The 27,791-nt window shown below is 45.4% G+C and overlaps 1 protein-coding gene across 21 annotated transcripts in view; it reads right to left on the bottom strand.

Moving 5' to 3' along the window:
* ANKS1B (ankyrin repeat and sterile alpha motif domain containing 1B) overlaps positions 1 to 27,791 on the bottom strand; it is a 1,113,310-nt gene that overhangs the window by 18,686 nt on the left and 1,066,833 nt on the right. For all 21 annotated transcript variants that reach the window (XM_082739199.1, XM_082739197.1, XM_082739179.1 and 18 more), the window contains 2 exons: positions 17,691 to 17,777; positions 9,729 to 9,866 (listed from right to left, as the gene is read on the bottom strand). In XM_082739199.1, coding sequence (XP_082595325.1) covers positions 9,729 to 9,866; positions 17,691 to 17,777 — 225 coding nt within the window. The remainder of the gene's footprint in view (positions 1 to 9,728; positions 9,867 to 17,690; positions 17,778 to 27,791) is intronic.

Here is a 27,791-nt window from a genome sequence, read left to right as displayed (position 1 = left end):
CTATATTTTGAGCTTTATTCAAATAAAGATGAATAATTTTACAGCCATAAAAAGAATAAGCTTTTCCATTTTGATAATTAAGAAACAAGAGAAAATATTCTAGTTCAAAAACAGCTTACCTATTCTTTACTTATCACCTTGGGGTTCTAGGTGCCTTTTCATTCTTTGGCAGAGAGGACTGGACACCATTCCAAGCAAAACCCAGGCCCTATTTGCAGGTGTTACTCTGGCTTGCCTCCATGTACCAGAGAGGCTGGCCATCCATGTGGCCAAGAATCTCATTTAAGCTCTTCAGTTTTCACTCTGGATGTCAATTCTAACATCTCAGCTGCATATCAGAATTCAACTCCTTTAGTTCTTAGCTCTTTCTTGAACCTGGAGCCCCAATACCTCTACCCTCAGTACAAAGAGTAGAACCTTTTGCTCTCCAGTTTGTATCAAGCTCAGCTGAAAACTGTCGTACATTGGACTGTATCTTACAGACATTTCCTCAGTCCAGTCTTGACGCGGTGCTGGGTTTGATCCCTGCACCGAGCTGCACCACCTGTGAACCTGCACCGTACTCTGGCTCATCTCCCGGGGATGATCAAGCAGCGCCTGCAGCAAGCACCACGTGACACTGCTTACTACATCCCAGGGACCTGCTAAGTGCCTGATGTAGACAGTCTAACCCGCACAGCTACCTCATAAAGGGAGAATTATCAGCCCCAACTTTATGTGTGAAAAGCTCAGGATTAGTGAGATTGATTAACTTGGCCAACTTCAAACTGCTAGTAGGGGACAGGGCCAGGACTCAAACCCAGATCTGACCTCAGATGAGTCACTATTTTGTGCCACTGGGCTTCCCACCTTATTGCTTTCATGAGTCTGCCAGTGTTCCTCTTTCACTGACGGCGCTTCGAAGGCACTTGTGTTTCCGAGATTCACTGCCTGTTAGTAAGAAAATGTCGCACAATATTCTGTCACAGGGACCCAGGACAGAGAATTCTTTCAGACTTCAGTCTCACCAAAGTTTTGTTTTCTGAGAGGATGGGTTCTACTCTTCTTTCAAAGAAGTTCTACTCTTCTTTCCTTGACGCTCAGAGCCAAATCTGTGGCTCAGCTCTAATTACTTCCTACAACTCTGTGGTCTGCACACCGACGCTAAAACTTTTCCCTTGGTGTTGATCTTCTTTTCAAGGTCTTTCTCCTAGTTCAGATCTGTGGGTACCTATATTTTCAGGTCTGTCATACCTATTTTTGGAGGTTGCCTTAAACCCTTTATGGAAAGAAGTATGGTATAAGTGGTATCCATTTCTTCCCATAAGCATTTGTTTGAGAGCTCACTTTGTTTAACCCGTTACTGCCAAAACGGCTGACAAGCTACCTCGTATATGGCCTCGTCACCTGCTGAGAGTGACAGTGAGTGAGCAAGCCGAGAGGGCATGGGACACCATGGGGAGAGAGGGCCCTGACAGCGCAGGCTGGGAGACTGCTGTTTACAAGTAGACCATTCTGACCTATCTACTGGCACTTTCCCTTAGCATTAAAAAACCACCACCACATTTCAGTATCTGCAGTTGAAGGAACATGTTTGTTTTACAGCGCCAGAAAACTACAGCACCCCCCCTTCCCCGCCCCGGCTATTCTTTGGTCTCTGGGAGTCAGCAGAAGCTCCTACACTGGAAGAGGATGCAAACACAGACATTCAAGGAATGGGCTGTGTCTGTGCATGGAAGCCCCCAAAGGGGCAAAAAAGCCAAGGGCATTACGAGGAGCCTCAGGGTTGGTGAATCAAGACTATGTCTAGATCACCTACATAGGCTAGATCTGCCATGGGCTACCTAGCTAGGGAACCCATCACTGCCACGGAGATGGTACTGGGAATGGGGGCTGGTCCAGGTGACCTCAAGGTCCCTTTCTACCCTGGGAGATCTAGGATTGTATGGTTAGAAGCTCATGTCTCTTACCTAGCCAACTACGGATTCAGTATAGAGATGCACGTATAGTTGACACCATGTTAAATCACAGCATCTTATGCAAAGGCCAGACTGCAGGGCTGGACAACCTACCAGCCAATGCTTAGAAATGCAGTGACCAAGGGGCTGGTCTTCATCAGAGAAGATGTCCTCATGGCAACAGTCACCCCAGAAACAATTCCAGATGGCCAAGTATTCTGTCTATTGTAAAATGGCTTTTGCTTTTGGAAAACACCTTTTCTTATGTCTCATCTCTGGCTGGTGAGTTAGTGCTCATCCTTAAAGATTCACCCGGGACATTGTATCTTCTAGGAGTCCTCTCCTAGTCCCCATTCCTGACCCCAGGTTAAGCCAGGTGCCCCACCTCAGGCCGTCCTGTAGCACCTTGACACGGCTCTACTTCCTGCATGGCATTTACCAGTATTTTCTCTTTATCGGTCCAACCCTCTCAGTTGATGGAGCTCCTTGAGGCCTCTAGTCTCATCTGACTTTGTGTTTTATGACTTAGGGTACATTAGGTGTTCCAAAAATGTTTGTTGGAAGAACTGAAAAAAGGGATCAGAAGACTTGCACTTAAGACAATTCTTGGCAGCTCTTCTCTCCCACAGGTGGACCTGGGTACACAGATGCCAAACAAGTATAGGCAATGCCATGGGATCCTGAAGACAAAGGAAGAGGGTTTTCAATCTGGGTCCTCAGTGGAGTCTCCAGAAAGAAGCCACATTTCTCTTTTGGCTGTATCTTGCTTGTACTTCTTGTTTTTTAAGGCCTTGGGTAAGCTTCATCTACAAGTTGCTTCACCCACGTCTTGAGGCAAAAATAACTCTGAGAATATTCTGGGCATATTCACAGAATTCATTGACATCTCCTTAACTCTCCCTATAGTTAGTTCTATCAAGTACAAGCCAGAAATTAATCTTGATAGATTATATTTGTAGAAATAAATAGTGCCCCATCACAGGTCTTATATTAGGCATCTGGTCCAGGGCCGACATGTTGACTGGTCAGGGTGCCGACAGCCTCTTTAGGCCTGATTTTTAGCTCACTAAAAGAATGATGAAATTAATATTTTCCCCAAGTATAACTGGGGTACATATAGATAATTTTGAAAATATATAAAGAAAATAGAAAACCACCAGTAAACTTCTACTGCTGGAATACAGCCACTACTGCCTTTTGGTTTATTTTCTTTTTACATTTGTATATATACACAAATACTTTGGTATGCTATATGAATATTTATGTATGTGAATTAAAAACAAAATTAGAATCATACTTGATGTGTGGTTTCGTAAGTTGCTTTTTCATGCAACATTAAATCATGAATGGCTTTTTCCTGCTGCTAAATGTTGTTCAAAAACCAGATTTTTAAAGGTGGTAGAGCATTCCACCATTACCTCCTAATGTTTAACTTCATGTCTCACCCTGAGCACATGAGTGTGAACTGGCTTAGCAAAGACTTAACAAGGAAGTTAGGCCCTCCTCTCTAAGTCAGGACTTGCTTTCTTGTAACATTCCAGCTTCGCCATGGAGATCATGCACCCATGCCCCGTGGTCAACTGTCCACATGGAACCACAGCCCAGGCTGGCTGGAGAGCAGGCCCTAGGCAGCCATGCCAGAGGACTAGCTTGCCAGGGCAGAAGGGAAACACAGTTGATCTTTTTCCTGTTACTTGGCAGGGGTTTGGAGAAAGAGTGTCAAAAGAGAGATCTGCTCGGTTTCCACCTCTCCCCACTCTTCAAAAGTCAAAGCTCTTAGTGGAACTACAGTAACCCCGTCACTAACTTGTGATGCCTTTGAAAAAGGGCACTTACCAAATTCAAAAACCCTTTTTATTTTAACCCTTCTCATCAAAAATCTTTCTCAAGTAAACAAATCTGTTTCCTTGGCTTAATAAACACAGTAAATATAAATGACTTTTTCCTGCTTATGGCAGATGTGTGTCTAATGCCCTGAGCTCACCACTGCAAAATGAATTAATGAGTTGTCATGCCTCCAAACTTATCACATGTTCACACAAACTAAGCGTTCAGCTTCCAACCCGAGCACGCCTCCTCTGGGAGCCCCAGCCCTGCCTAGGGGCTGGCACAGCTCCAGGATAGCATGGGTGGGATTTTATTGCAACCATTTGTTATGTCTTTCCTACTCTACTGAACTACAAGCTCCTGGAGAGCAGGGACCTGTGCCTGACTCACAGTGGGCACTCAATAAATGCATTTAAATGGACTTTGACTTTTTCCCTCAAAGTGTGGAATGCTGCTGTAGCAAACACATGCTGTATATGAAAACCTGGGACATAAAGCCTCATGCACGTTCTGACGACAAGAAAGAATACAACCACCACCACAACCGCTACTACCCCTCTCCTGTCCTGTCCTCAGCAGGACAGGAGTGACTATCTCATTTAATTCTTAGAGTAGCCATGGCTGGTGGGTACTGCTATTCATCTCTCTTTTACAGATGAAACTGAGGATTAGTTCTTGGCCAAACTATAAAGTTAAGAGATGCTGACCTGACTCTAAAGGCCACACCTCTAAACATGACATGTGATTTTTAGTCATTTGGGAGGAGGCAAACACATGTGTAAATGCTGCCAGACAAACTGGGTGGGGGGTGGGGGGGGTCGGTAGAAAATGCCAGAACGTCTTCTGCTCCAACGTCACAAAAAATGGGATTAAGGCATGAATAACATCCATCCCTCCCTCACCCACAAAAAAATAGGGAGGAGAGGGAAAAAAAGTGATTATTATTCCTTGAATATCCACCCACCTTTGACTTTGTGACTTGGTTAATTCTCAATGATTTATGCCAATGGAGTTGAAAGATAGAGATAAATGCACCCTGACAGTGTTAATTTATCCCTTTCTGGGCGAGGGAAGAGGAGGTGATGTGTAGGAACCACTGGGCTGCTGATGGTGCCTTCTTTTTGTTCAGTGAGAGCCTCTCGCTGTTCTCAGGAGCAGAATCCTTCCTGACACGGTCTTGTGGAGGGGTTTCCCTGGCCAGGGAGCAGCCTGAGTTTTGCTGTCGGTGCTACTCTCCACCGTGGACAAGCCAGGGGAAGCATTCGGCCCCATCCTCAGGGCTCTCTGTTCTTTAGCACTTTTCTCTATTGTCATGCACTTTCACCGTCTCAGAGTCAAAGAGGTCCAAGGCCACTTTAAGGTGGAGAAAATGAGAAAAAGAAGGAAAGCTAACCACCCAGCTGCACGCACTATATTCGTTTCGTTGTCAGAGGCCAGGGGCGTCAACAGCAGCTGTTTCGTGCACCAGGTTCCCACTCTGTCGGACAGCCTCCGCAGCGAAAGTCCGAAATCCTCCTCGTCAGGGACTTCAAGCGACCCTACGTATATATTCCCACAGTTTGCACCCGGGTGCTACAGGTAAAGGGAGTCAAAAGGTACAAACTTGCAGTTATAAGTGCTGGGGATGTCACGTGTAGCGCGGTGACTACAGTTCACAATGCTACACTGTATCTGAAAGTTGTTAAGAGAGTAGATCTTAAAGTTCCCATCACAAGGGAAAAAACTGTTCAACTGTGAGGTTGATGGATATTAAAGCTACTGCAGTGATCACTTCACAATATACACATAAATCATTATGTTGTATAACTAAAACAAAGTCCTCTGCTAATTTCATCTCACTAAACCTGGAAAATAAAAAAGGGAGGGGGCGCTGAGGAATTTTAATTTCATTAAACAGATGAGAAAACCAAGAAAGAAACTCATAGCAGAGGCCAAGTCAGAAGCTGGCATAGGTCTCATTGGTCAGGACAGTGTGGTTGACTCTACTGGTCTTTTCCCTCTATGCTTTGGCTTGCCGGTACCTCCCGATGGAGAGTACTATCTGCGGCTACCAGTCCACCGAACATGTCTGCCTGCATTTCGTCATTTCTGCTTCTCCCATTTAGTTCCTTTCATGGCCCACATTCAGCCAAGAAAACACAGGAAAGAGGGAGCTCGTCTCCCACATCCACCACCCACCAGCATCATGACTTCGACATTCCCTGCATATTCCTGAGCCGGTCGGAGCCGTACCACGTGCTGCGCACTGAAGATTACAGAATTTGGGAGTTGCACGTAAAAGAAAAAAGAATATCAAAGACTGCAAACATTCTTTAAAGAGAAATGAGAATTTGCAAGGGTCTGGCCACAGTCATGGCTTTTAAGGACATTAAAAAAAAAACTTTCATATTTTAAAACAACTGAATGAAGTCCTTTCTAGATTTTTGCAATAAACCTGCTAGTCCCACAGAGCATGCGTTAAAATCTTTCTGACCTATCTCACTCTATTACTTAGAAATCTGGATGGAGTGAACAGTATATAGAAGATGACAGTTTCCAAGTTACCTTGGTACTCATAGCAGCCTTCTAAGGATGATCCCAACAGGTTTGGAATTTCGTGGCCACTGAAACACTCATCTCTCTCCTCCTCCCAACCTTGGCAGTTCTCGCTGCATGGTATTCCCCCTCGGCCATCGGAGATCATGATACCTCCTTCTCTGCTACCCAGTCCTACTGCTGCCTCGTCCCCTAAGTTCTCACTGCCTCGAAGATGGGGTTTGGGAAGCCTTCCGTTCTGCAGTGGACGAGATGTTTTCTTGTTGTCATGACAGCAAGAGTCTAGAATGAAAGGAGGTCAGGTGCTTGCCAGTAGGTACATACCAGCTTTTTACATGGGAACCTGCCCCCGAATTCCGCTTTTTCTCCGGTCTTCTTTTCATCTACCTGTCATCTAAAACTGAAACTATCACAAGCTGAAATTAGCATAGATTCTAATGGAAACAGGCTTAGAAATCCTAAAGTATAACATTTCCTAAAGTATGTTCTGTAGAATGCCACCCTTGCAAGGTGCTCTCCGAAAAAGGCTCAACAGCCTGATGAACTTGGGGGACATGGCACACTTTACCCCCTCCCGGCATTTGAGCATATTAAAGAAGCAGCAGTGTCCCTTTGTAAATGAACTATGTTCAACTCACTTGGTAGATTTGTGGGGGGACTTGGGCCTCCCTTCCCAGACCACAGGATTTCTGTGGGAAAATACTCTGAATTTCCAATCTAACTCTCCACAAGCTGGAAGTGTTCTAGACATCACTGACCTTTCTCAATGACAGCAGATATTCATAAAAACATTTTTAGACCTGTAAACAAGGGTTAAAGCAGCAATAATTTTGCAATAAAAATGTATATGTATACATGCATATCAGCTAAAAGATAAAATGTATACTTAAGGCATTCTTTCTTCCTTTCTTTTCCTTTCTTTCTTTCTTTCTTTCTTTTTTTTCCTTTTTTCTTTTTTTTTTTTTTTTGCCATTTGGGCAACCCAGGAGAATGACTCATATCAAAAAAATTTTAAAGCTTCAAGACTAGACTGAATATCGAACTGCCCTATGTAAAGGTACAAAATCTATGCTCAAAAAGGTTTTTTTTTGCTTTTTGTTTTTTGTTTTTTTGGTGCAGCAAAGCTTGTTGAATCTCAAAATTGCTAAAGTCTGGTCAAGCCTGATGGCCTTTGTTGCTATTTTTGAAGTCAGACAAACTGTGTTCACCTAGAGAGGATTAAAATGGTGGATTGGTGGTATATGATGAAAATCCTTTGGAGCGGATACTAGAATCCTAAGCCTGTGGAGGTCTACCATCAATCAAACATCTGGGTGGAAAGATAAAAGATGAGGCCATATTCTACATGCTTCCAAATGTATCAGGGACATCATGTTGATCCTAAAACTAAACAGTTGACTATTTTTTCCCCACATTTTGCTTCAGTATCCTGGAATCACACATACATTGCTAAAAACTCAAGGGGGCCTTGGCCCACAGGAATCCATTTTAGTTTGAACATAGGATATTATTTGGGGTATGATTATAAAGGCCAGTTATATATTACTTTAAAAACCAACTTACAGAGAAATGCTGCAGGAGTCAGTGAAAAGCTGGAATTCCTCCTGAAGGCTATCACAGTCTTAACCCTGGCATTCAGTGCAAACACTGTATGGAGGCAATACGCCATTCCAAGGCCTGCGGAGTCAATATTTTCTTTCTCTTGTTTCTGTTTTATTTATTTATTACTTCCATTTTTTTTCCCCCCAGTTCTTTTATAAGAGCAGTGGGAAAGCTCTGGATCATGAACACACTTGTGGCAGGTCTATGTTACGGTGTTTAGTGGGACCGGGCTGCCGACCGTGCTGTCAGTAGGCAAAGAGAGGGAAGAGGTAGGGAAGGAGTGAACATCGAACCCCTGTTACTTAGGAGGCATTCTCCACGTGTTCCCTCATTTTAATCCTGATGAAAACCCACAAGGTACACATCCCTGTACCTGGTTTATAGACAAAGGAAGTCAGGACTCAGGAAAGTCCTGCAACTCGTCCAAGCCTAGGGCGCAGGAAGCAGAGCTGGGGGGTGAACTTTGATCTGCCCATTCTTTCCAGGACACTAGCCCAACTGCCTCAGTGAAAGGTGTTCCACGCAAACCAAAATCCGCATGGAGAGAACGGAATTTTGCGCTTACAGAAACAATGGCATTTCTCAAGAATGGGGAGTTATATTTAAGGCACCAGAAACCTAATGCTGAAATGACCTTAATCAACACCATGGATCTCAAGCAAACAGACACAACCAGATATTCGAAGCAGCTTTTGTGGGTTTTGCTTTTTTGTTATTACTATTACTACATACCACTTTTATATTATTTTTCACATACCTACCCAAATAGAAGGGATTTTTTTTTTTTAAGGCACATGAACATTTTTTCCTGTTTTCATTCTGCCAAAACTGAAAGAGATGAGCCACCTGCAGGGTGATACAAATACTCTGGGCATGAGCCTAATGGACCTTAGAATGGTGTGTATTTTGGATTATGGGAATCTTTGGTCCTTGGCTGTTAGTCGGAGCTCACAAAGAATGCTCCAAGAAGTTTCAACCCATGACACTGAACTGTGGGCTGGCCTTCTAAGAACACATTATATTGCACTTACTGCGTAATTCTTCAAATATGTATATTTCAAACACACTGATGAGCTACATTTTAATAATTCTTCTGATTACAAATTATTTCATGGTTGAAACCATATGTGTTCTATCTGCTTCAAATACAGAATGCCCAATGTACTGTATTAGAGATACTGTCAAGAATTCATACCACATTGAGGGTATCTATCTACCTATCTTCAAGGAACACTTGTTGTCTAGAATTGCTTTCATTTCTCGTGTCTGTAGTAAAGGGCTAATATTTAGACTAATGACAAACAGGACCATAAGTGGTGTAATACTTAAGTATGTCATTACGAGACTAACTTCTGAATAAGCAAATAGACCAAACCTTGGTGTTCCCAATTATTATTTGTAGGTGTCTAATTTGTTTGACTACCTTTCAATAGAGAAGACCACAAATCATGTTTGAGGCACTGAAATTACTTTTCTTCCCAACAAACCTAGATGGCTACACCCTACTATTTACAAGTGGCCGCCAGAGAAACCAACAGGCATTATTATGCTTTGGTACCAAAGGAAGACAGGATTTGTCAAATCTGAAACGTGAAGTTAGTAGTTGAACAACAGCAATTTGGACACCAAATAGAAGCAGGGTTCTAAATTTAATGGATGACTGACAACAGGGAAAAAGCTCAGGGAAACTGAGTCTGCAAAATGTCCTACCTTAGGTATACCTTGACATTTGAGAGACAAGCCAAGTATCTTAACTGCAAGTTAAGCTTTCAACAAACTGCAGGTAAATTTGGTGAAATGTTTTATCTGTCCAAAGACAGTACTCACCACATCAAAGGCAGTAAACACGTGACAGTAGTGGTGATTGGACTTCAAATCTTTTGTGATGTAAGCAAATGTTGAGAGGTCTTCCGGGTCCTGGGCAGCACAGGAGATATTACGAATTTCATGCTCAGCAATTATGTTCTGGAATAAATGAAATAAATGACGGTTGTTTTCCTTTGCAAGCCAGCGTATTTTAGAACCAAGGCAAATGACTTGAGAATCCGTTGCATTCCCCCTTTCCAGAATGTTCTAGACCAGCAACATTCAAAGTGACACAACAGGCTACCTGTGGGCAACAGTATATCAGGTCTGGAAGGAATGTTTTCGTTCAATTAAAAACAACTTAAGGTAGTCATATCCTGTAGCAGTGGTTCTCACCAGGTGCTGTGAGCAGAAGCACTCTGGGTGACAGACACGCTTTTTTAAAAAACAGTAGTTACTAAGCATTTTATGGCTTTCATTCCCCATATACACCTATAGATAGGCACTGCTGCCTCCTGCTAATTCTGTCTGGAAAGGATCACCTGTCACACTCTGCATGCGGGGAGAAACTCTGTCTCAAGGAGCTCTGTAAGCCCTTCCCCATCTCGCTCCTCACTTCCTGTGCTCCCCACCCCCCACTGCCCCAGAGCCAAGACAGGTATAGAAGGAAGTGGGCAGCTGGAAGCATCAAGGTGCTCGTTCTTTAAAACAGTTTTTTAAAGGATAGTTGACACTTAATGTTACATTAGTTTCAGGTGTACAATACAGCGATTCAACGTCTCTGAATGCTATGCTAGGCTCACCGCAAGCAGAGGTGCCATCTGTCACCATGGAATGCCGTTACAGTGTCACGGACTACATTCCCTCGTCTGTGCCTTTTATTCCCAGGACCTATTCACTCCATAACTGGAGGCCTGTATCTTCCACACCCCTTCACCCATTTTGCCCATCCACCCCCCCTTCCCTCTGAAAACCCTGTTTGTTCTCCATATTTATAGGTCTGATTCTGCTTTTTGTTTATTCATTTATTTTTTAAGTTCCACACGAGTGAAATCCTATGGTATTTGTCTTTTTTCATCTTACTTCACTTAGCATAATACCCTCCAGGTCCTTCTGTGTTGTTGCAAATGACAAGATCTCATCCTTTTTATGGCTGTGCAACACCCCGTCGTGGATGTGTACACATGTAGCATACGCAGACTTTATCCATTCACCTATCTTTAGACCCTCAGGTTGCTTCCATACCTTGGCTACTGTAAATAAGGCTGCAATAAACATAGCGGTGCATGTATCCCTTTGAATTAGTGTTTTGGTTTTCTTCCGCTAAGTACCCAGTAGTGGAACTAGTGGATCCAACGGTAGTTCTTTTTTTAACTTTTTGAGGAACCTCTGTACTGTTTTCCATAGTGGCTGCCCCAGTTTGCATCCCCACCAGCAGTTCAAGGTGCTCGCTCTCGCAGACTCTGGGGAGGCTGAGGACAAGAGGTGGGATGAGGGAACAACCGCTCTGCATCCTTCCGGTCTTGGATGCCCGGCCTGACGACGACAACACCTTACTAACTCCACCCACCGCGCCGAACTACGAGTGGGTGCTGTGGCTCTTCTTATCATCTCACAGGTGGGGAAAATGGTACTGGGGTAAGTGCCTAATGCAGGGCAGGTGGCAGAGCTAGGACGCGAAGGCAAAGCTGCCTGACTATGGAGCTCAGCCCCACTTCCTGGTTTAATAGCATTGCACTTTTTTCTCTCCAGCATTTCTTCATGCTATCTCCCTGCCAGTGGGCATCTAGGAGCAACTGGTGGAAGGCAAATGAAGAAAGGTTTAAGTATCATTACTCTGAAGCACAACATAACCAAGGAGCATTGCGGTGGCGGCAAACACTGCTAGAAATTTCTTTTGATACACAGATGTTTTTAAAAAGAGAAAAAAAAAATCACAGAACTATGCAATCATTTTTTTATCTTATCGTATCCCATGTATGTTATTTTTTGCAGTTGTCAGAGATCTAAAACCTTTTCTACGTTAGTTATGCTAATTACTTCTTAATTGCACAGTCTTAAATAACCTGTTGGCCATAAAATGTTCCACGTATACCCGTCAATGCCTAAAAACGCTTACAAAATGTCCTTCCCTGCCAGCACCCCCAACAAGTACTTCATGTCCCTTGCTCTACGGAGCTGTGTGGTCGGGAAGCAATTACAGAATTAACACATAAAAGAAAATTAAATTAAGGCATTCTTCACTGTGGCCCTGTATGTTGACACGACATGCAGTGCACCATCAAAAATAACTCAATTTGAAACTAGAATTCCATAAACAAGTAACATCCTATTGCAAGACACAGTTTCCAACTAGAAGGTCTTGATCTTCTTCTGGCATTCAGGTAGCAATTCTTCAAGTAGAAAACTAAATTAAGAACTAGTGAGTCTTAAAATGAATTTCAGAATCTACAGCCTTCACAGAGAAGATGTTAGCAAGTGCTGAGAGCCTCCGCTGTCATTTTAATGGGGGGCTGCCGTTACCTTGGGGAGTGTGGATTAGGGGTCACCTATCCATGATCCACTGTCACCAGAAATAGATTATTGGCTCCAGTTTTTTTTTTTTAAACTAAATTGGCATTTTGTGTTCCTGAGATCTTTTGCTAGCATACGGTAGACTGAAGATCAACTTCTGGGGAAAGTATTACAGTGAAAAAAATGCCCTGTGATTTTTAGTACGTTGAATTCCCTGTGTCTTGCCAATTCACAAGATGCTACTTGTCAACGATCTTCAATGACATGTGGCAGCATCATGGCCCTGGGCAAAACAGTAAAGTAGGTAAAGGAGATCTTTGGAGAGCTCTCTTTATTACAGACTGTATGTCTGTGTCCTCCCCAAATTCATAGCTTGAAATCTTAGGGATCCCGAGATCCTAAGCCCTGATGTGGTAGTATTTGGAGGTGGGGCCTTTGGGAGGTGATCAGGTCCTGAAGGTGTGGCCCTCATGATGGATTCATGCCCTTTCAAGAGAAGAGAGACCTCGCTAGCTCTCTGCCACGTGAAGACACAGAAGGAAAATGCCGTCTGTGAGCCAGGTTATAGGCTCTCATCAGACATTGAATCTGCTGGTGACTTGACCTTGGACTTCCCAGCCTCCAGAACTGTAGGAAATAAATGCTGATTATTTAAGCCACCCAGTCTGGTAATTGTTATAGCAGCCCAGACGGACTGAGACATCCTTGCTGTCTTTCCTGCCCTTCCCCTCATTTTCTGGAATCTCCCACTTCTCTACCCCCAGGAGCCCAGGGCTGTCTTTTAGCTGCCCTCCTCTGTGTTGCTCCATGTTTCCAAATCAGCCTCCCCTCCCCCTACGGAGACTTTTACTCCTCTCTTGCTGTGGTCCAGTGGGAAGGCAGGCTAACAAATGTATTCTATATTCAGTTAAGAATAACTGATGTGTCATCATCTTAACTGTTGTATGCAGTTAAGTCAGTTCGTATCGATAGCCTATGTCAAGAGGTACTTCGGAACAGAACTTTCTGATCCACCCATGGGGCTGGAATTGCATGAAGCCCTGAGAGCTTGCCCTCCCTCTGCACGATCTTCCCAGAACAGCGAGGCCAGCTCTCCATGCGGAAGGTGCGTCCGAGACCAAGGACACTACAGCTGGAGACTGGACGGTTGGTTTCCTCCTCGGAGAAGAGGAACTCATTCTTTCTACCATCTGCCACGCATCAGTTAGTGGCTCCTCCGTAAATGAACAGTGGATGTCCACATAAGGAACAGGTGATGCATCTTCGTTTAAAACAGACTCCACTTCTGTTGCTCAGCCTCCATATCGAGGCATGTTCTAAGGAGACTAGAGCTTTTAAAAGGCTCAAAACAAAGAGGGAGGAGGGGCTCACGCCACCCCTTCTTTGGGATGGAAAGTTTGGCAGCTCAGTACTTGCAACAGGGACAGACTGTTTTTCTTGTCTTTTGCCTTTCATCATGTTGAGAAACAGCTAAACAGGGGCCTGCCTTGTGGGTATAGAGGAGAAGTGTGTGGTCCAGCCCGTTAATAGAAAGGTTCTCAGAAGGATGTGTGATGCAACGTGTGGGGCCTAGGAGTCAGCCTCTCCCCGCTTCCCTCACTCCTGGCTCTGCCAGGCAGGGCCTTTCTCCTGAGTCCCCCTCCTCAGGCCAGGCCTTCTCTGGGAGAACTTCAGAGAAAGTACCCGAAACAGAGGCAGCAGCCCCAGCTGGAGAGGACCCTCCCGGAGAGGACCCGTGGAGAGGCTGATGCAGATGAGAACAGCACACATGCTTAATGCGCTCTTAATTTGCCTCTGAGCTTTTTGGAAAGAGAAGTATGTGCTATTAAAAAAAAAAAAAAAAAAGGAAGAAAAAGAGCGAGCACTTGTTTAAGCAAATGTTCTGAATTATTTTGTGCTTAAAAAACAGCCTAAGCCCTGTTTGAAGTTGGCATTCCAAAAGCAAACAAACAGAAACCAAACCCCAGTGCTGCACTCTTCCTAATTTAGCTGGATGGGAAGACTGAGGAAGGGGTCAGGGCGGGCGGGAAGGCAAAATGCAGGTCACTCTTTGCCACACACTGGGTGTGGGGCTGTGCCACTTCTTGCAAGATGCTGCTGGTTTGGATACAAGGCTATAACCAAACTGTCAGAGACCTCTGGGCCGAAGGCCTCACTAGAGTTCTCTCTGGGCTGTGGATCTCCAGAAAGCTGCTGTGCCCTATCTACAACATTTTAGGACTAGGTCTGTTCTAAGTTCCATTTTGAATTCAAGACTACTTTCTGTTCACCCTTCTTAAATCAGGACTAGTGATTCAATTTGTTTCCTAAGTTCTAGGCAATACGTTTCTAAGTTTCTGTCTAGGTACCTAGCCCTTCCCCACGGAGCAGCCGAAGTCCTGGATTTCTTGGATTGAAAGGAGAGAAGTGCTTTGCTGGAGGCCTCATCTTTTCTGGCCTAACAGGGGTCACAGTTCCGTTGGAGCAGCATACTGCAAACTGGCCTGTGGCGGTGGAGGGACAGCGGCCGTGTTCGGTTAGGGGGTGGGGAGGTCGGGTCAGGGTTCAGCCCATCCCCCATGACCAGCTGGCTGTAGGACTGCAGGGCAGTCACTTAGCAGAGGCCTGAGGCCTTCTGTTACTGTCCCTGCGCTGTCTGGTAGAACAAGCACCTCCGGCTCTGCAGGCAGGGGGAGAGTGAGCCCTGAAGCAGCCGGAGAGGGCCGCTTAGGAAGAAAGCACAGTGAAAGCATCAAATATGAATACGAAGGTGTGACTCCTGGCTCTGCCTCCTTGCAGGCTTAGCGGCCTCTAGCCCTTCATCTTGTGAAGGCTTCAAGTAGCCGCGTGCTTCTCAAGTCCTTCCAACCAAAGCGGCTCCCCAAGACAAGGCCTCCCAGGGCAGGGGTCCCCGGGGGCAAACAGAAAGCAGGCCTCTGGAGTTCAGCGCTGCGCTCCTCTCCCACGGTGAGCGCTAATCCGAGGTCGGCCTTTGCTCCAGAACCGGGCAGCCTAGCGGGGCTCAGCAGGCACTGCCGGGGCCGGGCTGTCGGAGCGCAGCTCGCAGCTCCCCTCACAACACAGCCGGAGAACGGCCCTTCAACAATGCAGCCTTGAGGCCTTTCAGAACCGGTCCTTCAGCCCTGGCTGGTGGTGGTGCTTCTCGGCCTTCTGCCCTCAACTCCCACCCATGCAGCCCAGCACTCTTTCTTTCTTCTGCTGCTCTAATCCGATCTCTCTGCCTTGGCTTCTCACACACCAACGGCCACACTGTGGCCCTGAGTCACCCACTCTCTCCCTCTCCTCTGTTCTATCGGGCTAGATCGGCCACACTGCAGACACTGGGAGGGGGACACTGTATACTTGTCAGTGTAGAAGTCGATGTCCCCCGATTCCTGAAAAAGCCACCAGGCACGTGGCATCGGAGAGAGACTGGTTTTGCCTGCCACCAACACAGGCATTTTGCCTTTGCTCTAGATTCTGCAAATACGCTGGGGACCACCTCCAAGACCTCGAGCGCTATGCTGACCTCTTTAGTGTTTCTAGTCACACAGGACTATCTTCTGTGTATTGGTCAGTGCTCACACTTCCACACAACAGCCACGTGTGAGCAGGCATTTGTTGAAAACTCATCTCATTATTGGCAACTAAAGCAGAAATGTCTCCTCAAGGTATGGGAGGATCAGGTTCTGTAGCCCTTGATGTGTCCACAAGCCAAATGCAGCAAGACAGGGAGAGCAGATTCGAGAAGCTGCTGCTAATACAGGCCCAGCAGGTCACAGCACCAGCTCCACAGAATGACGGCCTTAAGACTCTGGGCACTTTTCAGGGCAAATACCACTTGTTTAGAAATTGTTAGACTCTAAGACTCCTGAGGTGGTTAATCTAAGGAAGTGTCAAACTCTTGATACTAAAAATATATTGCTATTCATGGTTTTCAAATGCAAATGGAAGGAGAGAGTTGCTCCAGGTTAGGGAAAACAACACCCAGATGCCACAGCCTTTCTTGAACCTTAGAAACAGTGACAGTAATGGTGTTGTCAATGAGAATTCCATAATGTTCTGGAACTTTAAAAACCAACTGACTATAATTTAAGGATAAAGAAAGTTTGTGCACCAGTCACTAAAAGTTGCTTCCAACTAATAAAGAAAGCAAATCAGTTGGGATTTTCCTGATGACGATCTCCACAGTGTGATCACACGACAGTTGAAACTATCATTTCCCACAAGGCATCCGACTCCGTGCTTTGGAAAGATCAGCCTGCCCTATCGTGCTGGATTGTAAGCTTTCCGTCCAGGTTTCAGAACCATTGCTAAAACTGGGAGGTTGTTCTAAGTAGGCCCAGCGAGGCTGGGCTTGTCTGAATGCTGACACAGCTATCTTCCCTGTTTTGTCGGATACACCAGGAAACCCCAGAACTGGCAGATTCCAATGCTCAGGTTATTATAGCCACCCAGGATTCACCGCCCGTGGGACCCCCCACCTCGGTGTCTAAATCCAGTTGCCCCGGCCCTAAGTTAACTATTGTTTAGTCCACCTGTTCCATGACTTTGAGTCCTGTTCTCCAAACTAGAGTGAATACAATTAGGGGAACCCCGTAGGGGGTCCAGAAAATAAATGGTACTCACCAACGGGGACCTTTCTACAGTTTGTCAGTTGGGAGGATACAGGAATAAAACACGTGGACATCTAGGGGTTCTGTGAGGAGGAACTGGTCAGATTTGGTTGTTTATGAAGAGTGACCGTAGTCACACCCACGCATTCTAGTCTAGCCCTGGTGCTCTGTCATCGTCACCAAGAAAGGGACTCTAAACACTTAAGTAAAATGTAGCCTGGCTCTTCGCACTTGACCTCAGAGCTCATGAACTGTTTCCACTGTGAGTGCAAAGTCACAGCATGCCTTGAGCTTTTTTTTCTGATTGTGTCTCTTAAGAAAATACAGTCAAAATCCTCTCCTCTGTTTCAATAGCTGAGAATAAACGCAATTAGAAGATACAAAAGTCAGAGAATGTGTTCCTTGCGTCAGGTGTTCACTGAATCCAAAGAAAAGATATAGATGTCGCTAGAGAAATGGAAGACAAATGTCCTGGTCCTTTGGCCAGTAATATTTTCCTCTGATGGCGGAACGATGACAATGCTACATTTTCATTACATACGTGACTTTATTTTTTTTTTTCTGTTGTAATGTTCTCCAGATCCAAAGGGCCAGATACTAAATGGCCCCAGTCTATTAGAGAAGCACACAGAAAAAGCAAAACATGTATAGGAATCTTAGATGAAATCCCCAGATGCAACGTGCCCTTCTGTGTATATGTATGAGTGTGTGTGTGTGCGTTCACACACCTACAGATGCATTCAGGGAGCAGAAAGGTGGGGGGCAGGACATGAATAAAATGGGAAATGCTGGGCATGATGGGAGCAAAGTATTTTAGATCATATGCCCAGGACTGTATCTGGTGTGACAAACCAAAGAGAGGGGCGGTACTCACCTTATTTGTTGCATCAATAAATTTGACTCCTTTATAAGAGACCGAAAGAATAATAGTGGGGACCTTCTTCATTTGCTCTGTGGACTTCTGAAATTAAAATTAGAAAGCTGTTAGAGCAGTTTGTGTTGCATGGCAACTGAAGCACATAATTTCTCCTCTTAAAAGATAAAAATGAGCCCAATTTAAAAACAACACACACACACACACACACACACACACACACACGCACACACATCAAACACACACCAAACACACTAATTTAAATGTATGTCTCTCTTCTCTTAGGCTCATCCACGGTTTGGGCTTCTAAAGCGTCTGTCTTGCACTTGAGAATCTAAAAAGAGCTTGTTCTGCCACTTCCCGTGGGTGAAGGAAAACTTTTTCCCTGACACCAAAGGGATCAAGGAACAGCCCTGTCTCCTACTGTGATTTCCAGCAACCCTTCTTTGACTGGAGTTAAACCCTGTCAGAGTTAACTCCAAGGGTGAGTTTAGCATTAACAAAACAAGTGCCACCACTCCCCCTTTCTCCCAGAGTCACTCTTTCTCCAAGGCACGATGTAGGTCTGAATCATGTAGTTAGAAGAGGGATTTAAGCACCTCATTGTGAATTTTTCTTGAACCTGGCCAAATCCTGAAGAGCGGATGAATTTGTCGCTGTGTCACTGGTCACTGCAGGACAGAATACCCCCCTACCACAGCGAAGCCCTCCGGAACTGTCCGTATTTTGAGCCACAGCAAAACCAGACAGTCCAGGTAACCTCCTTCGTCATTTAGAGCCGCTAGATTTCCTCAGGCTAAGTTCTTAGGACAGATGCTCAGGCCGGCTTCATGTGCCGCTAGTCTGCAGCTCTGGGCGTTTTATGCACGTGCACAAACTTTCTCCACAATTTAGGATGTACCTTTTCTGTTTAGTTTGATCATTCATCACGGGTCTCCAATAGTCTGGGTACTTGATTCCCCACTATGGTTCCTCTTAATAAGCACATTAAACATCAAAAAGAACCTACCTGACAGTTAGCCTGGTGGATTTTCCAGAGAAGACAGGTGGGAACAAAAGAGGAGAGAAAATACATAAGAAGGTAAGGAAACCATTTCAATAATTCACCAACAGCACAAAGTCCTGAGAAGGTAGAGGGAGAACAGGCTTTACGGGTAAACGCGATAGAGCACAGCCTCTCTTGCAGGAGTGGCTGAGGGTTCTTCAGACCCCATCTCTCCCTTCCTGTTCCCTCATCACCATTCATGGTGCCACACAGCCTCCTGCCTGATGCACCAGAACCTTCCACTGTGGGCGTTCCCCAACCACCTGTCTTACGGACAGTAAGGGAACTGGGAGAAAATATTACCCAATTTTCCATTTTTAAATTCTGAAATGTGACCAGAATTAAAGAAGCCTTTTAGTTGGACAGTGTGAATGGAACTCACTGAGCTTAAAAACAATGTTACATCTTTCACTTGAGCCACGGAAAAGGGGTTTCACATTCTCCTCTGATTGTTTTGATGCATCTTTTGGATAGCCACTCCACTTGTTTCAAAGATAGAGATGACGGATCAGTAAGAATGTTACTATTTAGTATTTATTAAAAGTTTCATATAGTATAGAAAAAAAGCCTTTCTCCTGAGTTGCTTTTTAACTAGTTTTAAAATTACTCGAACTTGCTAGTTTTCTTTTGCGGTTGCCAGAGATTTAAAGATTTTATTTATTTATTTTTGTGTGAGAGAAAGAGCATAGGCGGTGCAGGGGGTGTCACAGAGGGAAAAGCAGACTCCCCACTGAACAGACAGCCCGAAGTGGGGCTCCATCCCAGGACCTGGACCTGAGCCGGAGGCAGACACTTAATAGACTGAGCCACCTAAGCCCCCTGCCAAAGAAATTTAGACACTTTTATCTTTTTAATGCTTTATCCAAACAATTCTTAACAGTGTACAAGATAGGGGTGCCTGGGTGGCTCCGTCAGTTGAGCCATTATCTGCCTTCAGCTAAGGTCATGATATCGGAGTCGAGTCCCGGGCTCCAGCTGCCACGCCCCCTCCCCCCACCCCACTCAGCAGGGAGTCTGCATCTCCTTCTTCTTCTGCCCCCCAACCTCCTCTCCCCCCTCCCTCTCAAATAAATAAATAAAGTCTTTTTTAAAAAGTGTGCAAGATAAATCAAAGGTAAAGCTAGAAGAAATAACATTCAGTGTATGGATTTTAAGGCAAAATCATGGGCTGAGCTCTGCACAGGGAGAGAGCCACGGCTGGCATGGACAGTGGCTGGGTGAGCTGAATGTGTGAGGAATTCTTTGCAAAGATAACAGTGGATTTCAACAAATTACCGCGCTCGTTTCTTGCCATGAATACATTCTATCAGACAGATCTAGCCATACCGTGAAGTAACATATAGCTAACATAAGATGAAAATATCAACATTTAGCATTAAGAAAAACCCCCAAAAAGGAAAAAGCAAAACCATTTGTTATCCATTCGGCAGCCGAGTGGTTATCGTAGGCAGCCCACTGTGCTGGGAAAACTCTGAGTCTACTTCAGGGCATGTCAGACCTCAAATTGTGTGCAAATGACAGTCTGCAGAAAGCGGCTGTCCCAAGCGCTGTGTTGAGCAGACTCGGAGCCTTGTGCCTGGGCTCAGAGGGAGAGAGGGTTGGGAAAGATGTCTGTGCGGGACAGGGCGAGGAAGAGGCAGCACAGGAGGTACACACCACAAAGAGAAGCTGCAACACAAACGCTGATAAACGCACCAGTGACACGCACGTGGGGCTTCCAGAGTACTGAGCAAAGAGAGGCTCACTTTGCAGGGGAGAGCGGGGCAAGTCTTCATTACTCATTCAACAAGCACCATTTGCCTGCTGGGGCTGACTGCGCTGGCTTTTAAAGGACGGACAGGGATTTCCTGGGTACCCAAAGAGGACGTTCTGGCAGAAGAATCCACATGCACATGAAATGAGAAATAATAGGGTGGGTTTGGGTAATTGGTGGAAATGAGCTGGTGCAGTAGGTTTGGAAGCTTGTGACTTACTCTGCCAAGCCAGAATGCCCTGGAAGTGTTTAAGGAAGGGGTGGGTGGCAGAAAGACAAGGTTGGTGATTGGATGCCCTGGAGCAGCTGAGGCTGGAGGCCTGGAGGCAGGAACCGGAGGTGCGAGCTCAACCGCGAGACCCCTAAGCACCCGAGCTGGAGCGGAAGCCACAGTCATGGAAGAGATGAGGACTCGAGCAGCTCTGCTACCCATGTGCCATGGAAGCCACGAGAGCGAGAGGACGTCACAGATGAAGGGGCTATTTGCTGAGATAAGCGGGTACTACAGGGAACAGGCTTTTGCAGGAAACCCTTACTCGCGTGCTCAGTTCGATAATCAGGGGGGCGATCAGGGGAATTGAGAAATGAGCATCTGATCTAGAACCCCATCTGCATCGAGGGGGTGCCTGAGGACCTGGGAGCAGATGAGGTGGCTCAAGGAGTGAACAAGAAGAGCGCGAAGAGGCCCCCCGCCCGCTCAGCGCGGCTGAAACAGAGCGGGCAGGAGGCTGAGCGCGGAACCGCAGACCCCGAGGGCAGATGCCTTAGAAGGTGCGAGCGGCGCCCGCGGCCGCAGGCACCCACCGAGGAAAAGCCCAGCACAGGGGCTGGCACACGGAGGGGCTGCTATTTTTATGGGGTCTTCTGCGTGAAATCCCTGACGTTTGCAACGGGAAAAACGCGTTGCTGATTTTATGAAGAGCAGCCTGAGGACAGGGGTGGCCGCAGAGGAAAGAGCGCGGTGATTTGCGCGACAGATGCACAGGGCGGCGGGGACGCGGGCTCTTCCGCTGGATGGAGGGCATCAGTGGTGACTTCTGTCCCGATAGGAAGATTCTACATCGTCTGTTCAGCGACGCTGAACAAAGAAGAAAATCTAAAAGACAGTCATTTCTTTTTCTTTTGTGGGTGCCCAGGATCCCTGCTTTCCTAACTGGAGGCCATCCGGGCGCAGCCCGTGCTGTGGGCTGTGCCTGGCTGCGGGGGATGGTGGGGGGGGACACATCCCAGTCGGGAGTCCACACCGCACCTCCCTCGGCTCCGCGCCTTGACAAGAAGATGAGGGACCCTGGCTGGCCACAGAGGCACTCGGCGGGCCTTCAATGACTTGCTCCTTCTTTAAGGCATTTATAATTCTATAAGAGATAAAAATCCGACCTCTTTCAGGGGATTTTCTGTTGGTGGACAGAGTTTTCAAAGAGGTCTTTTCATATGTTATTTTAACCAAAGATGAAAACACATAGAAAGAAAGCAAATACACGGAGTCTTCAGGGGGAATAATTCGGGGGTGGGGGGTGGGGGGCAAGAAATCCAATAAAGCGCCCACTTCATTTTATGAAGGCTCTACAGATATCAAAAAGTGAGCAAGGGCTTCAGTCCAATCATAGGCAGCCCACATCCTATTGTCTGCACTTGCTCTTACGTGTTGCAATTACGGTTTTCTTCTCCTTCCCAGGGACAGAGGCAGCTAGGCTGGACATCACTGGTCAAGTTACAAAGCAATTGCTCTTGGGCAATGCTGGTCACTATGATCTATCTGCAAGGTCTGCTGGGATTCTGAATAGTTAATACTCCCATATATGTACATACGTTAAAACATTCGAGCTTTATTTATTTGTATAAACAGAATTCTCTTCTTCAGTAAAATGCTCAGAGCAAACCTTATGCTATGGTTCTCTTTTCTTTCCATTTTTTTCCCCCTATGCCACACTCTATGGAATTTTAGAGGCTTCCCCCAGTCCTCAAATTCTGCCCCGCCCCCCACCTTCAGTGCCAGCTTTACAGGAGAGACTGATTTGTAATGAGGACCTCCAGATACCTTAGCAGCTGAATACTCCCAGGATGCCCCAAATTAACTTAACCTTTAGAGCATCTTGCTCTCCTGCTAGAAAAGCATTATAGTGAGAGTCAATTGTATTTTGTTCACAATTCCCCCAAATAAGATTGTCATTGCTTTCATTGCTCCAAGAGAAACAATATTTAGTTATATAGGGATGCTACATTTCTGAAACCTAAACTAAAAGGCAACTTCTGAATCTTAACAGCAAAGCCAGCTTTACATTTAGCGCTTGGGTTTCTCTGTAAGCTTTACACAGACTAGGGATTCCATATCCCTTGTATCTGCAGGTGGGCACCCGAGATACCGTTCTTAACAGGTAAAGTAATTGAACACTTCTACATTTTTTTTTAAAAGAGGGATTTTTTGGATTCACCCAGGAAAGCAATACCATCTTTTGTCTTTTCCTTTTTATAAATTATGAATTGCTTGGAATCTTTGTATCAAGTCGGAAATTGCCATTAGTGCTTTTGTTTTATCCTTCTAGCATGCACCGGAAAGAAACAGTTTCTCATTTTCTAATGCAGAACCAACAGTATGAGAATATCCTTTTGAGCTGCAGGGATGCTCTGGTCTCAGAGCATGACTTTCATAACTGTGAGTGAGAGCAAAGAGGTTTACGACAGGGAGCACTTCAGTTGTGAGCTGTAATGTTGCGATTGAGTCTGGAGTGATGTTTATGTTCCTAATGAGAATCATTTGTGCCCGTAACCAGTACAAAGAGGAAACAGAGTGGGGCAGCCCATGGGGAGGATGTCATCGACCCTTCATTCTTACAATACTCTGCTCATTTCCAATGTATTTTAAACACAGACTGGGGAATACATCTCCGGATGGTCTATTGCCTTCTAACTTACATTTTTAACCCACACATGGCTACCCTGAGAATGCTTTCTAGTTAGATATTCAAGTGCTGAGTCATAACTATTAATTTTGCCATATAATATTTTCTTTAGTTCGTTTCAAAGCTTAATTATTGTATTCAGTTTCAGCAAGTAAATTAAAATAAGATCAAACAATTATGTTTGGTAGCCCTAAGTGACTTTCAAGTGATGTAAAAAAATGTATAAAACCAGGAGTATCATATTTCGTATTCAGCAAAACTAGTTATACATTGTAGAGATTATAAGAGGTAGAGAGCAGACCACAGATCAGCCATGTGAAATTCACTTTGGAACTCAGTTTCAGATTCATTTTCTGGGAAAACCTCATGTGCCCCCTCCAACCGGACACAATGGCTGTCTCTTGCTCCCCAGGCCTGACCTGGGAACCTCTGCTGCTCTCCCTTGGGGTTAACTGTCCTGGTCTTGGGATTGTTTGTTTCCCTAACTCTGGGGGGGGGGGGTTTTCCTTGAGGATAGCCCACCCCCCCCCTTTTTTTTTTAAATATTTTATTTATTTATTTGAGAGAGAGACAGTGAGAGAGAACATGAGCTAGGAGAAGGTCAGAGAGAGAAGCAGACTCCCCGTGGAGCTGGGAGACCGATGCGGGACTCGATCCCGGGACTCCAGGATCATGACCTGAGCCGAAGGCAGTCGTCCAACCAACTGAGCCACCCAGGCATCCCAGCCCACCCCTTTTTTGATTTGTTTCTTGTCTCCCCCATGACGACTGGCACCTGGTTTTGGATTGAACCCTATGACATGGCCATTTTTATGGATTAAAAAAAAAAAAAACAGCTACATATCAGCAATTCGACAGGGTTCAATCTAACAGCTGCTGAAGTCTGTGATTATTAAGTGAAGAAGCAAATGAATTAATGTACGGTAATGAGCACAAAGCCAGCTTTATAAGAAAGAACCACAGTACCAGCCTCTCAACGCATGAAGAGCTCAGCAGACTTTCCAGAGAGCCCTGGTGCCCAGCGCTGTGCATGAAAGCCTTAGAAGAACTCAGAGAACCACAAACATGATTGGAGATAGGCCAAGAGATTCCTATGGGATGGGAAAGCTTCAGAGACCTCTGTGATTTGTCAGCTCAAGGAGGGAAGGGCTGGGTGTTCATTTTTCTACTAGGAAACCGGTTCAAATTGTAAGCATGCAGATGAGAAGGAAAGAATTCTTGGGAGGGCAGGAGGATTATTAGGGACAGCTGGAAGTTTTTCCCTCTGGGCATCTTTAAAAATAGTGTGGACTCTCATTTGTCACTAATGACTTAGGGGTAAGTCTCATTTGGCTGGGGAATGGGGCTCAAGGACCTCTCAAGGGCTTTTCTGGTCATGAGGATGCAACGTGAGGACTGGGTGAAAACAGAGCCTTGCTCAGACCATGTGACCAGAGCAGACGGTGGGCAGGCAGCCACTCCAACGATTCCTCGGGCACAGACTCGGCTCCTGCCCTGCCAAGTGTAACTCACACGCTCTGGCCGGGTCTAGCCCAGCGCACGGCGATGCCCTCCATCTCTACCCCCTGGCCGAACGCTTCTACCAGGGCAGCCTGTCTACACAGCAGACCTAACAGGAATGCCCAGCGGACCAAGGCAGTGCTTCTCAAACTTTTTTGAGTGCTGGAATCCCATGGAAGGCTTGTTAAATAACGAGATCCTGGGCTCCACACCTAGAGTTTCTGATTCAGTAGGTGCCATGAACTGAATGTCTGTGATTCCCCCAGACTTCTAATGTTGAGTCCTAATCCCCAATATATGAGCAGGTGGGGCCTCTGGGAGATGTTCGGGTTGTAAGAATAGAGCTCTGAATGGTGTTCGTGGGCTTATAAGAGAGGCCTCTTGCACTGTGAGAGCGTACAGTGAAGGTTGTAAATGAGCCAGGAAGAGAGCCATCACCCAGCACCAAATCTACCAGCACCTTGACCTTGGGATTTCTCAGCTTTCAGAACCCCGAGAAACAAATTTCTGCCTGTAATGTGGTATTTTTATTACAGCAGCCTGAACAAACTAAGACAGTAAGTGAGGTAGGGCCAAAGAGTTTGCATTTATAATAAATAAATGCTGCTGCTGCTGCTACCACAGTTTGAAAACTTCTGCACTTAAAATAGTTGATTTTTGATTGAAAGTCACTGTCAGAACTGTTTTCCGCTGCTATGCACGAAAACTCCGTTTTACTGCGTTGTACTGCGTCCTACATTAATTCAGAGAGCAGTTAATTTATCAAATCACACTATCCTCCACTTGACAAGCGATCTCCAAAACTCCTTAGTTAGCACTTAGTTACAGCTCTTGGTCTTCAGAGGAAATAACAAGAATTACTTAATCTTTCATAGTTTCTCAGGGGCTGTGAAAGTATAAAGCATACTTCACATAAAGGGTTCAGGTCATAAAGATAGGTTCTGGAGTTAAATCTAGAATAGATGTTGATCGGACAGAGCTGATGAGCCCAGGGGTCACGCTGAAGATGTATGGTTTCTCATAAAAGTCCCCCAGTTCTCCCTCAATGAGGAGCACATCCAGGATATTAAGTACATCCCCTTGAGAGATGGGACAAGCAAACATCAACACATTTTTGTGTACTGCTTCTGGGAGTGTAAACTGGAACAATTTTTTGGGAAGGCAATTTGGCAACTTACCCCCAGAGTTTCAAGATGGGTATACTTTTGGCCTAGCCAAGCTACATTTAGTGGCTCATTCTAAGGAAATAATCAGACCAGCTGCAAATGATTCAGGTCTAAGGATGTTGCCCACAGTATTGGTTATAATTTGAAAAGATTCCCAATGACCTAAGAAGGGGAACGACCAATAAGGGGAACTGGTTACATAAGTTTGGTTCAGTTATGAATTAGAATATTGTTCAACCACTGTGAATAATACTGAAGATGAATATATATTGGAATAAACATACAGTAATGAATATTTCTGTTTCTTTCTAGGAGAGGGATGCCTATGAACGCATGACGAATCAGTCTGGAGGCTTACCTACGAACAAGGGGTTAACAGAGAGGGGTTTACCATCTCTGTGTGACAAAATTACAATAGCTTTTATTTCTCCTCTCTGTGGCTCTATTTTTAAAACGAGATAACAATGAATAGGTATTGCTTCTGTAATAATAAAATGTGAAGTTTTAAAAATGTATAATATTTTGGTTAAAAAGCCAAGTGTAAACATGTGAAAAAACACACCAACTTGTTTAATCCATCGCTTGTAAGTACAACTGCAGTGTGTGTGTGTGTGTGTGTGTGTGCGTTTGTGTGCGTGCGGGCATCTTGAATTTATGGAGGGACCCACTGCCAAGGTCCTTCCTCCAGAAGGTACTGCTCTACAGCAAACGGGAGCACAGAAGGGCATGTTTGGATTCCTATCTTGCCTTCCCTGTGCATCACGGTATTTAACCTCTATGTCTTAGTTGTTTCATCTGTAAAAGGGGTGTGTTAATACGGCATCTACTTTGGAGAGCCGTGAGGACTACATAGTTCAGTGCCTCGCATGTAGTGAGCACCAACAGATTTCAGCTGTTACTCTTATTCCGAGGATGGATGCTGTCACTGAGCTGCTTTCTAAAGTACGACCTCCCACTAGCAAAAGAGAGCAGAGGTAAAAACAAATCAGTGAGCACAACGGAACCCTCTCCGAGCTGCAAGCTGGCCCAGCAGGGAAATGGCGGTTGCAACAATGAACATTCGGCAGAGCCACGCATCTGGGCCGATGACAATGGACTCAGTACGTTTAGAAAGAGAGCGTAAGACAAAGTGGGAATTAGAGACAGAGGCGGCCCGTGAAATCCGGTGCTGTGGAGTACTGAGGGTGTTACATGGGAAAAGAGCCAGTAACAAGAGGAACAGAAACACACACACACACAAAATTAAGAGAATGTGGGTTATGAAGACAATATGGGATGAAAGGATTAGAACTGTTGAGTCCCCGGGAAAACACTCACAAAGCAAAAGCACAGGTCCCTGTGAGCCCAGCTCAGCAGTAGACAGCCAGCAATGCTACTTCTTTGTGTATATCATCATTTTAGCACACTTTCACATCGGTGGGCTTATACCTGACCTGGCCCGTGCAGTACTTGGGAGGGAGCAAAAGGGAAATAGTTGATTCTTCTCTGAAACTTGAGCCAATGGAGACTTACAAAAAAACAGTTGTTTACAGTGTATTTTTTCCCCAGCCTGGTTCCCAAGTAGTAGTCCCTGGAATGATTTCTAGGAACGACAATTCCTCATAGACAGGAGTTGCAGAAGGAACGTAACGTGCCTTTAGACAAGTGGGAATTAAAGACAGAGGAGGCTCACGATATCTTTCAGGGATGGGGACTAGTGAGGGTAGTACAGGAGTCTAAGATCAAAGAGGCTTTTTA

The sequence above is a fragment of the Mustela nivalis genome (genome assembly GCF_964662115.1).
Source record: "Mustela nivalis genome assembly, chromosome: 7".
Classification (NCBI taxonomy): domain Eukaryota; kingdom Metazoa; phylum Chordata; class Mammalia; order Carnivora; family Mustelidae; genus Mustela; species Mustela nivalis.
Note: the sequence above shows the minus strand (reverse complement) of the source record. Positions and strands in the feature narration are given on the sequence as shown.